General features: G+C 42.5%; 1 protein-coding gene across 1 annotated transcript in view; it reads left to right on the plus strand.

Moving 5' to 3' along the window:
- Nucleotides 1-17,088, plus strand: part of ELAVL1 (ELAV like RNA binding protein 1) — a 30,019-nt gene extending 12,931 nt beyond the window's left edge. The window contains exons 2-5 of the mRNA XM_005427310.2: nucleotides 3,895-3,998; nucleotides 4,767-4,920; nucleotides 8,029-8,254; nucleotides 15,514-17,088. Coding sequence (XP_005427367.1) covers nucleotides 3,895-3,998; nucleotides 4,767-4,920; nucleotides 8,029-8,254; nucleotides 15,514-15,838 — 809 coding nt within the window. The 3' untranslated portion in view covers nucleotides 15,839-17,088. The remainder of the gene's footprint in view (nucleotides 1-3,894; nucleotides 3,999-4,766; nucleotides 4,921-8,028; nucleotides 8,255-15,513) is intronic.
- Nucleotides 17,089-17,345: the final 257 nt, after the last annotated feature.

Raw genomic sequence — 17,345 nt, forward strand, 5'->3', positions numbered from 1 at the left:
AGGCATCTGTGAGGTGGACATGTCTCCTGCAGTGACAGGATTGCTGTGTGTTGGCCCAGCCTGTGTAGAGATGAGCACTGGGCACTGAGTGGGCAGAGATGGCTGAGGCTGATGCTATTGGCTATTTTAGAGCAAGATAAGTTAACATATGTACTCAGTTTTGCATGGTTTGGGTTTTTCTAGCACTTAAGGACTATAAGGTCATGTTATAGTACTGTAGTTTAGAGGTGGTAAGTACAGATGAAAAGGGATGGTCTGCATTCTAGATTATTGTAGAGAAATACAGGTAAGTGATAGTTTCTTACCTATTGTCAGGTAAAAGCTAATAGGACTGTAATATTGGGGTTCAGTACAAACTTACTGTCAAATGCCTAGAGGGAATATGAGAATGAACCTCTGTGATCCTGCCACTTTCAGAGCCTTCTTTTTTTAGTCAGTGTTTGTTTGGGTAAACCGCATTACGTCCCTGCCCCCTCACTTCCCAGGACATTCAAATTGTTGGATAAGGAATAGTCACTGAGGAACCTGTATAAAACTGGAAGTGAAAAAGATGCAGAATTTTGCTCTGACAGAAACAGTAAAGAAGGCCAGACAAAAACAGTAAAAAATGATGCAGTTGCTGTGTGATGGCACTTTAGGGACAGAATATGTACACCTGAGTTTGTAAAAGGAAAGCATTGGCTGGATGTTGTAGAATGTGCTTTCAGAGTGCCTGGCAGACTGCTTTTAATGTGGGCTTGTGTGTGTGTTAGGGCACAGTTTCTGATTTTGGGGACTGGGCTCAGGTCACGAGGTGCATTTTACTCCTGGGTGTCCATGGGTGTTGCAACTCAGGTCTGGTTTTATCCCGTATATAAGTAACTTCAAATTCCTTGTCACTGATCTCAAACCATGCATAAACACATAACTTGTGTGATGCTTTGGAAGGAAACAAAGGAGTGTGGGAAGCAGGGGAGGGGGGGGGATTCTGTCCCTCTGCTCTGCTCTGATTAGACCCCAGCTGCAGAGCTGCCTCCAGCTCTGAGGCCCCCAGCGTCAGGAGGACGTGGAGCTTCTGGAGCCAGGCCAGAGGAGCCACGGAGATGCTGCAAGGGCTGGAGCCCCTCTGCTCTGGAGCCAGCCTGGCACAGCTGGGCCTGCTCACCTGGACAAGAGAAGGCTCCAGGCAGAGCTCAGAGCCCCTTGCAGGGCCTGAAGGGGCTCCAGGAGAGCTGCAGAGGGACTGGGGCCAAGGCCTGGAGGGACAGGAGCCAGGGAATGGCTCCCACTGCCAGAGGGCAGGGCTGGATGGGATCTTGGGCAGGAATTGTTCCCTGGCAGGGTGGGCAGGCCCTGGCACAGGGTGCCCAGAGCAGCTGGGGCTGCCCCTGGATCCCTGGCAGTGCCCAAGGCCAGGCTGGACAGGGCTTGGAGTAACCTGCAATAGTGGAAGGTGTCCCTGTCTGTGGCACAGGATGGAATGAAATGGCCTCTAAGGTCCTTTCAAACCCAGACCATGCTGTGATCTGCAATTCTATGCCTGCTGTGTTCTCTGGGAACTTGTTGCAAGGGAAGGATACTCAGTGTACTGAAGACAACATAAGAAATTTATGAGTGGAATCATTCTCTTCTTCACCTGTCAGGAAAATAGTCCCCCAGTCCTCCCCAGTGCAGCATCCATCCAGGCAGTGAGAGTCCTCCAGGGCTCACTGTGGGTCACACTTATAGGGATTAGTCTTGTTTGGGGTATGTTTCCCTGGTCTTTAAGGGCCCATTTCCATAATTTTTATTAGGACCTGGTTCTGTTCATTAGTTTGCTGGAATATTCATGCTTATGTGGCTTTTGGGACAGACTGAAAATATCCATAAAGCAGCTATTGCTCTGAGCCTTCAGAGCAGGACAGGACCTGTGACAGATGTTGGATCCTTCCCATCCTTGCAAAAGTCATTGCCAACTGTCCAGCTGGTATCTTTTCCCTCTTAAGCTTACTTTTGTTTTCTTAGTCTGGAGAAATAAGGTAGGGTCCAGGTGCACAACATTTTTCTAATTGTTCAATTACTCATTTTCTGGATCAGCGGTAAATAATCTCATTAGGTAAGTGGGTGGGAACTAACTGTATTTGATGTCAATGACTGACCATAATAAACAAAAGGAATGCTATAAAGGAATCACAACAGCTATGCTGTGGGTACATGTTAGAAACATTGATCAGAATTTTGCAGCTGTTGTCTGTAGGTCTCCAGAGGATGGAGTTAAATCCTACTTGGCTGGCACAGAGCAGTTTGCTGTTAGTTGTGTTGTGTGTCTGGTGTCACGAGAGGCTGATTTGGAGCTGCTTTAACACCAGGTCTCTAAGGGAGCACGATGTTGTTTCTGTGTGAGGCTTGAACACAGGGGATCTGGCTTCTCTAAGAGTTTTAGCAGACGGCAGAAATTACCTGTGAGTGTTTATAAAAAGGGTGTATTAGACAGCAGGCTCTGACATTGTGTGGGTTCAGCTGAGTTACTGCTGGGTTAGGTTTCACAAGGAAGCAGCCAAAGGCAGAGGCCGTGCCAGGAGCTGGTGCAGCTCTGCAGTCAGTCTGTTGGCATGAAAACACTGAGGGTTATTTGGGCCTTCCTTCCATTCCCCTGTGGATTCTACACTTGCAATCTCGATGTCTCAGCAGACTGGGCATCCTTGTTTCTGTATCTGAAGTTAATCTACAGTTCTCTTGCAGCCTTTTTCTTCATTTCCTCTGACATTTGTGCCACGATATCATCACTGGACACCCGGGTCTGTATTTGGCGTTCTGAAATGTCAGAAAAGTGTAAGGAAACTTCCTTGTCAGCTAAGACCGTTTCAGAGCCAAGCAGTGTGATTAAAAAGGGCTATTTCACCACAGAATCCTTTACCATAACAATTAGCTTTGACTTCTACTGTCCTTAAGCCTTACAATAGAACTTAATAACTTCAACGTAGCATATTGTTAGAGGAAAATAGCACATTTTCCTATGCATGCCTGCAATTTTCTTTAGAAAATCCCACAGATCTGACAGAGACAAGGGGAAGCTGGCTAAAAGAGGTGTGTTTTGGGTTGAATTGCAGCTTTTTTATTCTGAGACAGTCTTGAAAGCATTTTAGTTATTTTTAGGCCTATGCTGATAAGAACTTGTAGGAAATTGCAACCCAAAATGATCTTAATAGTATGTAATGTTCTAATTGATAGTAGCAATTTTGGAGATTGGAGGTAGAAGCAAAACACCTAAGTATCCAAATAAATATCCTTTTTCTTGAATACTTTGAGGATTTTTATTATTAATATCAAATTATTCCTTTTAGAGTAAGCTTAATCAAGGTAACAGTACATGGATTGTCTGCTTTAAAGAGAATTTTTCACTCTTCACTATGATGCTGTGTTTGGGAAACTGGCTGCTTGTTAGCTCTATTAATGAAGGATTGGGAACTTCTTTTTCCTTCTTGTCCCCAGGGGTGGAGGTTGGAATAGCCAAAGAAATCACAAGGGTCTTCATTTCATACCTGACAGTTCATCCGTTGACATTTTCTCACTTTCTGCTCTCTGTCCACGAGACTGTACTGATGAACTTGGTTAAGTCACTGCCTTTGTTCCACACCCATGAAGTTTGCAAGACTGGTCAGAGTTGGTGTTTTAGCCCTAAATTTCTTCCTGTTAAAGGGTGCTCTGTCCAGTGCCTGCTCTCTGTGAAGGCAGAGGGATGTCCAGAGTGGAAATAAAAGCCCTCTGAATTACTCATGATGTGTGCCAGCCTTGGGAAGCCTCCTTGGCTCACTGAAATATTTGCTGTATGAATTGTGTATGTTAAGTTCACTTCTTGTTTGCATTTCCTTTCAATTTAGTAGTGATAACATAATTTTGTTAGGGTGAATTTAAAAAAAATGTTCTTTCCTTTAGGACACAGCTTAGGCTATGGCTTCGTGAACTACGTAACTGCAAAAGATGCTGAAAGAGCAATAAACACACTGAATGGCCTCAGACTTCAGTCAAAAACTATCAAGGTAGGAGCTCTTCAGTTGGCTGTGAAAGCAGCATTGTAATAGACTTTATTCTGAGGGTAAAGTTTGTGTGCTCCCAGCTGCAGCAAGCATGAATCTGGGAAGAGAATAGTGAAGTGTTTTAAAACAACTTAGTATTTGAAGGTTTCCTTTCTTTATATTCCCACCATTTTTACAGCAGTAGAGGGGCCATTATAGATGGTTGCCAGGTGTTTAACTCATGCATATCTTGGATGCTTCATAATATTTATTGTACATCTTGTTAGTACACGTGCAAACAACAGCCTGTGCTCTATGTGTAGGATTCACTCCTGCTTAGGTGATTTATGCAGCTTTCTCCAGTAGTAGAAATTAGGACAGAAAACTGCACCCTACTCATGCCATATTTTTATGAAGCTTTAGAAGATATACTGATAGGACAAGTTCCTGATGTGAGCTGTGGCAGGTCCAGTGGCTGAGTCAGAACTCGGGATTCTTGGCGTGGCAGAAGCGTTTGCTGGGAGCATTGGTATTGGTCTGTTGCGGTCTCCTTACAGCAATGCTAATATAGTTGTTATCTCTTGGGTTAGCCCAAAATGAATGGCATTATGTAGGGACATGCCCTTTCTCCTGTTGTTTGGTTGATTTTCCCCTACTGTCTCGGTTCCATGTTTTTTTAATTCCAGTCAAAATGCATGTGTTGGGAATGGGAGAGTTAATTAAATTGGCTCATGACAATAAATTGATCTTCACTGTTAATACCCTGAGCATGTGTTTTTATTTCTTTTAAAGGTTTCCTATGCCCGCCCCAGTTCTGAAGTTATCAAGGATGCTAATTTGTACATCAGTGGCCTGCCCCGCTCAATGACACAGAAGGATGTAGAAGATATGTTTTCCCGTTTTGGACGCATCATCAACTCACGTGTGCTTGTGGATCAAACCACAGGTGAGTTCTGGGACCTTGGCTGTGGAAAACTGGAGTGTACAGCATGTGTTTGGTGTTTTCTGAGACTGGCAGTACCTAAACTTCAGTAAATTAGACTGCCACAAGCTAATCATGACATCTGCTGTCAACCGGTGATAGAATTTTGACGGGATATCCATGTTCAGTGATTTTTTTAAAGCACAGAATGACTCACACTGCCTTTTCCAGCTTACAACCCAAACCTCAGACCTTATTAAAATAGGATTATTGTCATTTTTATCAGCTACTGATTTGCCAAATTACTTTCTTGCTCTGATGCTTGCTGGCACTGCAGTGCACTGTATTTCTGGGCCATGTGTGTAGCCTGGAGTGCTGCCCTTACTTTGGCTTTACACACATGCAGCTCTTATCCACTGGTCAATTCCAGGCCATAGTTAGAGATTTAAAGCAAAACAAAAATGTGTTTTGTCTTTGGTGCCAGCCTGGAACTCACTCAATTTTCTTATATTTTAGACCATGTGAGATGTCTTACAGGCTTCTGTGGTTACTGCTAAGGAAGGGAATTAATTTCCTACACTTAGTACTGCCCTGAAAGTTCTAAATGTATTTTGTGTATTAAAAAAGAAAAAAGGAAAAAAAAAAGAAAAAAAAAAAAGAAAGGGGAGAAGTCACTTACTTAGGCACTTGGCTCAGGGGAAACCAAAGTTAAGGTTTTCTTTGTGATGGCAGTTCTGACTCTGTTGCAGTGTGTTTTCAGAGTTTTAAGTTCTTACCCTCTTATTTCAGACAGTATAACTGTCTGGCTTATCCGGTCACCCAGCTGTTCTGTGATTTTACTGGTAGCCCATATGTCATGTATTAATCTGGAGAGAGCTTTTACAAATACACTTTTTCATTGATTATGCATCTGGTGTATTGGAATAGAAGACAATCTAATTCTAGCAATTCCACATTTAACGTTTATAACTGGGATTTATGCACTTCAGTTCAGAAGCAGCTTTCTTGCTCTGTGAGGAATCTGCTGTAGTTTGGAGCGGGCCACCAGCAGCTCCTTGTGGGCTCAGTCTGAGAGCAGGCTGAGATCTGCAAGGCTGTGTCCCCATCAGAGCCACCTCCTGGTCCAGGCACCACTTGCAGGTGTTCGGTCAGATGGTGCTGCAAATGTGACTGTGCCTCAGAGAAACCTTGGTGAGATCTGGGGACTGACATGACATGGTTGAGTGAGGAAAATCCCATCCTGCCTGGAGAGTGTTATTTGTTTTGACCAACTCTGATACCTGCATGGCCCTGTCCCTAGAGCTGGTTATCTAGGAATGCAGCTGTAATGAGAAGCAAGAAAAAGACTGGTGGAGCACAGCATACTTAGTAATGCAAGTCTCATAACTAGTCATCCCTCTCTGACAATCTGTGGGATCTGGAGAACATCTGGATTTGACAGAGCTGTAAAATGAGATGACAGAAATCATACAAATAAAATCTCCAGAAGAATACTGTAGTTTTCATGGATGTGCTGAGGCCTGATGCTGTGTAATTCAGCTCAGAACACACCACCTGCTTTCCCATAGCCTTAATAATTCATTGACTGAAGAGTGGGTTCTGTTGCATCTCACAGTTAATACCTGAAAAGCCTGGCTTGCCATCCCACCAGGAATGTAGCTGTGCCTTGGCTTTAAGCCTGCCTTTCATATCTTGATCTGCTCCCACTTAAGACACATTTTGATTTATACTTAGCTGTACCTTCTCACAGAGATGGTACTCCAGCTTTTGAAAATTATTCTGTTTAAAAATATGCTTTCTAAAATATTTACATTTTAAACGAATGCTTTGAGAAGCACTAGGATGAGAAGCATGAAAGTGGAGGAGTCACAGTAAGCTGAGCTCAAAGATAGCCTTGCTGAGTTCTGAGTGAGGCTGCTGCCCTGGGCCTTCCCGGGGTGGGCCATACCCTTCCCCTGGCACGGAGGCTGATCTCAGTGGTACCTGAGCACACAGGGCTGTCAGCTCTACTCTGGTGAGCCCATGTGTTGTTTTTTATCAAAAGGCAATCACACCTTGTTTGCTTCAGGCCCAGGTCTTGACATGTTGCATTTCCTTCTGTGAAACAGAAAATGATCCTCAACTGTTACTAACAACAGTTTATGATTTTGTGGTTTATGATAAGATTAACTTCTGTATCTGGCTTTGAAGATGTTCCTGGGTGGATGTGAAGAAAACAAAGTATCTGATATGTCCCTTTCTGAAACAGAGCTAATGAAGTCCTACATTTACAGTCCTGGCCACAATACCTCCTTTGGAATGGCATTTAAACAAAATGTACCCTTTTAGCTTCACTGTGATAAACGGTGTTTTCAGCCTACGGTCAAGTCACAGATAAGAAGCAAGGGGAGGAGAGGAGAGCTCACAAGGCATAACTTGTACCTCAGTCAGAAGGAAACAGCATCCAGGGACTGGGACTAGGAAAAAAATACACAAATTTTTAACAGCTGTGATATTGGTGCATTCAGTACAGCTACCAAGAGGTAATTCTTCATTGATTTTAATGAATAAAAATAACTTAGGTGCCAGCTGGAAATAGCATATGTGAAATTCTGATCTCTCCATTAAAAAAGGTGGAAATCCTTTATTATAGTCAGACATTTGTTCCCTCATCTCTGAACCTGAGTGTGTTTCTAGCATGGAAAAATGAAAACATTTGAAAAAATGTTTATATTCTGTGTTTGCAGATGCTCTTTAGTGATAAAGTAATTGAAACTAAGGGGTTTGGGTTTGTTTTTAACCATCTGGAGTTAATTCTTTTATTTAATTTAAAATGTTGAGGAGTTTGTTGTGAATGGAAATGTCGGTTGATGATGAATATAATGGAATTCTACCACATATTTTTTAAGTGTTTAGTCACTGTGGTTGTTACAGCTGAAATGAGTACGTTAATTTGTCTTTGGTTTCTTGATTTTGTACTTTATCCTCCAGCTGCCAAAGAAATATAAATGTAGAGACCTTGAAAGCTGTGACCATAGAAATATTGAACTTTTTTGGGTTTTGTTTTCAAAGTTATTTTGAGTTTATCCTGAACTTCAATTTTTTTTTTTTTTTTTTTTTGTTTGTTTGTTTTTTTATTGGTTTGGTTACAAGGTTTGTCCAGAGGGGTCGCATTTATCCGGTTTGACAAAAGGTCAGAAGCAGAAGAGGCAATTACAAATTTCAATGGTCACAAACCCCCAGGTTCCTCCGAGCCCATTACAGTGAAGTTTGCAGCCAACCCTAACCAGAACAAAAATGTGGCACTGTTGTCGCAGCTGTGTCATTCACCAGCTAGACGGTTTGGAGGGCCAGTGCATCACCAGGCACAGAGATTCAGGTAGGTTAGGAGGAATAAATGCATTTAAGGCTTGCTCCTGTTCCCATGGTTGTGTGGGGAGCTCTGCCCCCCCAGCTGGGCAGTGATACCTTCACTGCAGCGTGTGTGAATGAATACATAGTGCACTATGTGTCCTCAGTGTTATGTAAAGAAACTGTTGCATTAAAATATGATTAAAGAAAAATCTTACTTGTAAAATTTATATTGAAATTAGTGTTTAAAGGTACCTGCACTCTGGTGTCTGTTTCCACTACTGGATTACAGTGAGGGGACAGCAGCAGCAGGTTCCAGGTGGGTGTTGGTAGGTGCCTGTCTCAACAGATCCCCGTTCTGTGGTTTATATATCTGAACACAAATAGAATTTGGCAACTAAATTAAAGCTCTGAATGGTTGGTTCCAGCAGGGAGGTGTTACAATAAGAGAGGAAAACCTTATTTCTGATGAGGAGGTTCTGTGGGATTCCTTCCTGCATTGCAACCTGTGCAGGGTTCTGCCTTCCCTCAAGGCCTCAAGAGTTTACTGATGAGAATATTGAGCAGTTGCAGCTTCCCATCTGCTCCCAGGGCTATAGAAGACACTGTGCTTTTGCCATAGAAAATTGCTTTGGTTGCTTTGAATATGAATTGCTTGAATTGGAAGTGCCTTGGGTGTTCATGGAGGAAGCTGATGGTCAGAGGGTGGTCTGGAAAATGCAATGTATTGACTGGCTTGCAGAGAAGCAATAGGCTTTGAGATGATACATGTTTCTGAGAGTAGTGGTTCCCTGTTGAGAATTTACTCTTTTTTTTTTTTTAATGTTCTACTATAAGAGATCCAATCAGCTCAGTAAAATTGGGCTGAAGTCTCAGCCACCTTTTAGCTGTGCTGCTGTTCCAGTGTTGCTGTCTCCTGTCCACAGTGCTGTAGCTCAGCATTTTGAGCACAGCTCTGTGTAATGGGTCTCCAGCGAAAATTCGTACTTTGTAGTCAGTTGTGGTTTTATACTGAGAGCGGTTGAAGAGTTTGCCCAAGGAGACAGTGAAGTTTCTGTCCTTGGAGATGCTGAAACCTGCCGAGAATTGATACCAAAAGGGTTCATCTAATTTCTACTGTGCCTGTGAAGTTTTAGCAGAAAACAGGGTATGTGGGATCTGCTTTCTCAGCAAGGATGGTTGGAAGATAAGGGGAAGACATCTGCCTTAGGGATGCAGCCACAGCCAAAACAAGGACTGAACCTGGGAAATTGGGGAGAGCTTTATGGTAATGAGCAAAATATGGACATGGTGACTGTGTATAAGCATCGCACTTGTGGAAGATCACGTGCACACAAGGTGGAGTTATCCCCTGTGCAACCAGGCCTGTAATGAGTAATGAATGCCCTTCTGAACACTACCTTGGTGTTAAAGAGTTTTATTTGACCAGTTTCTGGTGAGTTTCAGTGACAGGATGAGCCTGAACAACCTGCTCCAGGTGCCTTGCTTCGAGCAGGGGGTTTATTAGAGGATTTCCAAAGGTTCCTGCCAGCCTCAGTTGTTCCTCAGTTCTCTTCAGCTGTGGCCCAGGGAAGTCAGCTCAGGCAGCTCCTCGTTTCCCTGAAGCAGTCACCCAGATCTCCACACCAAACCTCCTAAGCCACGCCGAGGAATGAAATTCTGCATTGTTTGCATTTAGGTGAATTATTAAAAAATGAACACACCTGCCCTTTGTCTCAACCAGCGCTTCAGTGTGTCCAGATCCTACTCAAATCTTTTTCATTCTTAACGTTCTTAATTTACTTGGACATTTTCATCATCATTCTTCCCCCTAAAATCAAAATACCAGGATCAAAATGCATCAGAATAAGGAGTGCAAATAATATTCACATCCCTAATTAAGAGGCCAAATACTTTTAATTCAATCCTGTAACGATCACTCAGAAACAATAAAAACTATTAATGTATTTATAGTGAGAGTTGCTGGTGAAACTAAATTTAATAACCAGTTTATTCATTATTCTCTTAATGTACCATTTAGAGCAGCATTAATGTCAATTGTGTGCATTTCATAGAATCACAGACTGGTTTGGGTTGGAAGGGACCTTAAAGCTCAATTCATCCCACCCCTGCCATGGGCAGGGACATCTTCCACTATCCCAGGGTGTTCCAAGCCCTGTGCAACCTGGTCTGGAACACTTTCAGGGATGGGGCAGACACACAGAGTGTTTCTGTAGGCTTGGGGTGTCACAGTGGGGGTTAAGAGGAAGAAAATGCTGTGTCTCTGTTCCATTGCTGCTGCCCTGGGAGCTGTGTCCTGTGCCCAGTGCTTGTTTGGCAGCACACCTTGGCCGGCTGCTGCTCCCAGTGGCAGATCTGCTGGTGGGGAAAGAGCTAAAGATTTTGGGGTCCACAGCCTTGCAGAGGTGGGAATAGAGCAGTTGAGGTACGGCTGTGCTTTCAGGAATACGCTGTGGACACAAGAGCCCCCAGTTGACCTGCAGACACAAGCTCTTCATCTCTGCCTTGTCACAGACTTGTGAGAGCTGCAGCACTTACTGCAAAGCTTCCTTCTCTCAGTCACTCGTGCAGGCACGTCTGTACACACATGCACAATGCTTACACCATGGGGTCATGGAATTATTAAAGTTGGAAAAGACCTCCAACATCATCAAGTCTGTCCCACAACCCTTTGTATTTTTCTTTAGTGTTAGCTGCAAGTTCTTCTAGTGAGTCTGTCTGCCTTGAAGGATGCTGAACTGAAGGAGTTGTGGTTACTCATGCTGTGGTTGAGCTCAGGAGTTTGGGCTGAGTCTTGTTTGTTTTGGTAGTGAACAAGACATGATGAATGGATAAGCAGCTTCCACAGAGCCCACAGTCTGTATAAATTAAAGTTGTGATCTCTGCTCCACAGAGGTTGAATACGTAGCCTGATATTTTGATTACATTTCATCTCATTTCATCATAATCCCTGTAAATCCAGGTTTAAACCTTTAGTATCTAATTTGTAATTATTCATTTCCTACAGATATTTCTCCAACCCTTTGTTTAATGTTCTTTTAATCCTTTTGAGTTCCTGTGGTGTTTGTGGCTCACATCAGGAACTGGTCTTAGTGCTGTGTCCCACTGGATTCTGGACTAATTCAAAGACCCAGACTCTCTGCTTCCATCCAGAGGGAATGATGCCACAGCATGAGGTTGTGTCTGGAGGACAGATAAAACATCTGGGGTGAGGGTTTCTTTAGAGTGTAAGATTGTTTACTTCAGGAAAATAGCAGATCTCCAGGTGCTGAACTGTGATGAAATGGAGGGATTTAGCTCCTATAGCTTGAGGAGGCTGCTCAGGACCCCTGGAAGTCCTGTGCTTTTGCAGCTCACCAGAGCTTTATACCAGAACAACGTTCTTTCAAACCTCAATTATTGCCCGTTCAGCTGATACTGCTTTCAGACTTGTTCGGGGTTGGAGCCAGTTCCCAGATCCTGTAATGGGCATAACTATACCAGTATCAGCCATGAGTTCTGCCCTGAATGCCTGAAGGGAGCCATTTCTGATAGTTCTTTGATCCACAGGGAAATGGAAGAAGATTGTTTAACCCTGTCAGTGATACGGTTGCTTGGACAGCTCCTGTACACCTGCTTGTTATCACTCCAGTGAAATTGTTTAAATTTTCAGTTTTTAAACCAATTTATAATTTGAATGCAAGCTGTGTGTATTGAGTAGAAACCATTTCATCAAAGTTCTGGAAGAATATGGGAGTGAAACCCCAGTTGCTTCTGTTCTTCCTTACGTGGTTGTTTGACCCAACACCCTGATTTTTTTCAGGCTTAGAGCTTGTGTCACTGAGTTCTCAACAAGATTTGTGTTGGCCACAGCAGATCTTTTCTGTCTGTAACAAAGACAGCAGAACAAGTTGCTTGTCAGAAGGACATTGTCAATGTAGCTGAACTCCTGCTCTTTGTAGAACTATTAAAAAATAAAAAGCTGCCAAGCTCAAGTGCAATGGAAACACAAGCTGGGATTAAAACTAATGTTCCTGCTTATTGGCATCCCACCCATGGTGCTGTATGGAACTGTCCTCAGAGTGCAGGTAAAAGAGTTCAGCAAAACCAGCACAAAGCTATGTTAGGGGAGGTTTAGGTTGGATATTAGGGAAAGGTTCTTCACCCAGAGGGTCGATGGGCGCTGGAACAGGCTCTTCCAGCACAGTGGTCACAACACCAAGGCTGGCAGAGTTCAAGAAGCATTTGGACAATGCTCACAGGCACAGGGTGGGTCCTCTTCAGGGCCAGAAGTTGAATTTGATGATCCTTGTGGGCCCCTTTCTATGAAAAGAATTTATAGGACTTGCATATACCTGAAAAGAAACTGCTTTAATTTAGGAGTATCATTTCTGAGATTACATCCTCCAGTGAGTTAATCTAATCTCAGGATCTGTTAAATGAAGAAGGCTGTCTGTCTAATGGCAGAGGGAGCAAAAGGTCATTGATAGAAACGAGAAGCTTATAAAGTAAAAAAGAATTATGGAAAATACACTCTTGTTGATACCTAATGCCCCAAGATGTTGGTGTATTAGGTTAGCATGGCTTGAAAGAACCATCCACAAATAACACTGGCTACAGACTCTTTGGGAGGTTTGAAAAAGCAGTGTGGAGGAGACAGTGTAAATATAATTTCAACAGAAATGAGGACACCAGCTGTAAGTGTGCTAAGACTGAGATTGTTCAAATTACAGTATTAAAGGAATTTTAAAACCACTTTCTCTGCAACATCCTGGATCTCTGTTGGCCTTTGTGTTTGCCATGGTAGGGCATTCTTCTAAAGATCCTTAATAAGTGTATCTTCCTAAAGGTCATCTTAAATTGGCGTGGCCACAAAAATCTGTCCCAGTAGGACAGAGAGCTGTGTGTCAGCTGCTTCAGCCCTGCTCATGCAGGCTGTTACCCTGAGCTGGGTGAGAGATCTGGGGTCCCTCTTGTGCAGGGTGAGAACAGACATTCATCAGATTAGCTGAATAATATTTCCTACAGGTTGTTTTGTTTTGTTTTTGTTTTGTTTACTTTTCTAATCTTTTAGAAACTTCTTTGGTTTTACCCTGTTTTGTTTGGTTTGGGTATTTTAATAAACCTGTAACATTTTTTTGAGACAAAGCGGGAAGGGAGGACAATCTGTTTGAAGATAAGTGTATCCAAAAGCAGAGGTACTTGGTATTTTAAATAATTTTGTCTGTTACAAGCATTTAGATTTGTTTTCTTGCATTTAACACCATTGCTCTTCTACAACTGATTGCATGGGATATGCAGTATCATGATATGGTGTTACCTGGGCTCCTGGGCAGAGCCTGAGCCTTTGGAGCAGGCAGGGGCAGAGCTATACTGACTGCTGGAACCAACATCAGGCAATTCCGAGCTCAGTGGTTTGAGAAGGGATTCAGGACTGGTGATCTGTTGAGATGGAAACTTGACAGATATTAAGATAAATTCATCCTACCAGATTATTACTCACTTGGAAAGAAGCTACAGAACTGAAGGTGTCTGTCAGAACAAGTAAGTGTATCAAGCATGCAAGCACAGGAACGTTTTTATACAAAGCCAAAAGAAATACCAGATGTGTCACCTCTTCATCAGATCATACGGGTTGGTATGTCTCATTCACCTTGTGGTACTTCTAACTGCTTTTTCAGTTTGGCTGTAGTACAAGGCTTCCCAAAGTTCTTTTTTCTTGGGGCTGGCTGTCAGTGAGCTACTGCAGCTCAGCACTGTCCCACTGTGCTCCGGGAGCCCCCAGGGCTGCAGAGCCTCAGCGAGGGAGGGATGGAGTGACATGTACTCTGGGGACAGGAGAGTCCAGGAGCTCAGGTGTCCAAGGCAGGGAGCTGTGAACACCAGAGAGCCTGGGGGAGATGGGCACTGAGTGGTTCTCGTGTGTGAGTGCACAGTGTGTGTGTGAGTGTGTGTGTATGAGTGTGCACTGCCATCCCTCTGCTCCCCTCCCTCCCCGTACTCCTCGAGCCCTCCCTCCCCGAGAAAGGCAGCAGCAGCTCCTTGATGCAGGGCAAGAAAGAGTCAGAGGGGAAGCATTTGGCGCTTACTGCAGCATTCACTGCCCAGACATCCCTTCCCTGTTTCCTCCAGGTCAGCAGAGAATCAGGATCTGCCACCGCCCTGCTCTTGGCAGAGAGCAGCTCGTGTACCGCTTTTAAGGGGTTTGCAAATCACCAGTGGTACACCTCAATTTGGGAACCCCTGGTATAGTATCATTATATTTCTATGATCACATGACCTCATATTTTTAAATAATAAATAAGCACAAGGGTTCAAAGTGAGTTTTTGACATTAACCTTCGCATTTCCTGGCCTTTGAGTGCTTAGCTGTGCAACCCTAATATTGCACTAAAATATTCAGAAGCTTTGATTTTCTGGAGTTTAGGCCAGAAATAAAATAAAGGGGAATTAGAAATGTGGGTTTTAGGGAAAATAAATTAATACAAAATGAGACATAAAAAGGAGAAGATTTTTGCTTTTTGTTATGCATGAATCCTGCTGAGGTATTGTGAAGGAGGCAGGATTCAGGAAGAATGGGTAGGTGATTTAAAAAATCCAGTTCAGTAAAGTCAGATCTGAGTTTTCCTGGAAAAATTATTAAAACCATCCATACACACTGGAATAATAAAGCTGCACTGAGCCTGCTCATGTTGTGAGTGTTTGCCTGCACCTGCTGCCTTTGGGTGGAAAGGGAGTAGGTTTTGTTCTGCTTCACAAAAGAAGAAATTAATACATACAATCTCTACTCCTAAGAACCCAGAACACTCATCCCCTGCCCGAGCAAATCCAAAGAAACTCTTTGACTTAAAGAGTTTCCCAACATGTTCTTTTAGAGGCAAGAAAAGGAGCACGGGGTGAAAGAAAATCTCCTTCTGTCAAATAAGTGGGAGATGCCTGGGAGTATCTGGGGCCTCTGAGGCAGCAGCCTGTGCCCCTGAACTCAAGCAGTTCTGCAGCAATGCCCTGGACACTCAGAGCGGCCTGGCTGAGTTCAGGCATCCAGCCAGGTCCCCTGGGAAGGTGATTATGTAAGCTTGCCTTGCCTGTTTCTTGCCTATTTCTAAGGATAGTTCCTTGTTGATAAAGCAGTTGGAATACTTAACTTTTTTTTTTTTCTGGCAGCTGTCAATTTGATTGTCAATTTGAATGGGGAAACATTTATGTGGCGGTTTTGATGTGCCATGTATAAAATATTCATTCTCAGTTGCTTCCCATTCAAGTTAATTTGCTTAATTGAACATGAAATATTGTGCTTTTTATTTGCTAGGTTCTCTCCTATGGGTGTAGATCACATGAGTGGGCTTTCTGGTGTAAATGTTCCAGGAAACGCATCTTCTGGCTGGTGTATCTTCATCTACAACCTTGGTCAAGATGCTGATGAGGGAATCCTCTGGCAGATGTTTGGCCCCTTTGGTGCGGTTACCAATGTGAAAGTTATTCGAGATTTCAACACCAACAAGTGCAAAGGTTTTGGTTTTGTGACCATGACAAACTATGAAGAAGCTGCAATGGCCATAGCAAGTCTTAATGGCTACCGCCTGGGGGACAAAATCTTACAGGTTTCCTTCAAAACCAACAAGTCCCACAAATAACTTGCTCGTGCTTTTTGTATGGAATAGATAATGGAGTGACAGAAGTTGAAACATTTTTGTTAGTGTAAAACTCATTTTGCGCCAATTTTCACAAGTGTTTGTCTTAGTCTAAATGAGAAGTGAAAAGGTTTTATATTCTGGGATGCAACTGACATGTTCAAATGTTTGAAATCCCACAATGTTAGACCAATTTTAAGTTCCTTTAAGTTATTTCATTTAAAACATGTTAAAAATCCCCTGAAATCTTAAGTAGATTGCATTAACTAGACCCTCTGGATGGTGGTAAAATTGAAGCATGCTTTCACTTATGAGACTAACATTTGTTTCATTGAATGTTGTCTGCAAAAACTGGAATTTTCTGAAAAATATCAGGATGAATTCATTAATTTTCTTTGGGTTTATGTTGTTCTTCCTACCCATCCCCCTGTCCTTTTGTTCCCCCTCAGTTTCAGTAGTATGGAAGAAAAGTTGAGAAATACTAATGTTTTAGTTGACAGTAAATTGTTTGATAAATTAATATTCATTACTCTGTGTCTAGTTGAGGATCAGGCTTTTTAAAGTCAAGGTCTTGTAAGTAGTAGCATGCCAGCCTAACTTTAACACCATTGAGGAGGTAAGTTGCACACTGAGCAGTGGCCAAGCTGTCCAATTCACAGGTTTTAGAAACAAGACTTTTAAAACCCACTTTGAGAGCAATGGACCAAAGAGTTTCAAAGAAACTCCAGGAAGATTTCAGAGTCAAAATGAAACTCCAAAAAAGCGAGTGTGAATATATGTTGCTACTTTACCAGACTGAATCTCTTCTGTCCAAATACTTAATGCATGGTGCACTACTTACTGGTACATTATAATGCAGGAAGATACTTACTCATTTTCCAAGATCATTGTAGTTGGAATTCCTTTGGCAGTTCTATTTTGTAAAGAAAAACCAGTTATAAACATTTGAGCATTGTATTTCTCGCATCCCTTCTAATGAGTGCTAGTTTTTCTATTTTAATAGGATTTTGTTTTGATAACTAGCTTTACTTACTGAACACTCAGCAGAAAAGTACTTACAACTTGCAAGTTAGATATTAACCAAAAACCCCTTTGATTTGTAGATTTAAAGATTAATCCCCCAGGTTTTCTGCAGACTGCCTTGAAACTTTGAGTTGTTCTGTTTCTGTTAATTTTCTTTTGCTTTTTTGTGTTTTTTGTTTGTTTTTACTTTTGCATTTAAGAACATTAAATTTGATTTTGTTTTGCTCAAATTTTGTTTTGTTTTTTATTTTCTGTTCTTTTTTTTGCTAAGTATTGCACAAAGTGTCCAGCTTTCAGAGTGCTGTTTAAGGAACTGTAGCTCCGCTTTAAGAGAATTTTAATTTACTGCTTTGACAGATGAGTAGAAGAAAAGAGTTTTGAAACAAGCACCACAATAAATCTGTCACATAGAAATGAGTGTCACAGACTGATGTAACCCTCAGGTGTGCTTGGGTAGGAAACGGGGAAGGCTGACCATGCCCGTGCA

The sequence above is a fragment of the Geospiza fortis genome, unplaced genomic scaffold (genome assembly GCF_000277835.1).
Source record: "Geospiza fortis unplaced genomic scaffold, GeoFor_1.0 scaffold254, whole genome shotgun sequence".
NCBI lineage: Eukaryota > Metazoa > Chordata > Aves > Passeriformes > Thraupidae > Geospiza > Geospiza fortis.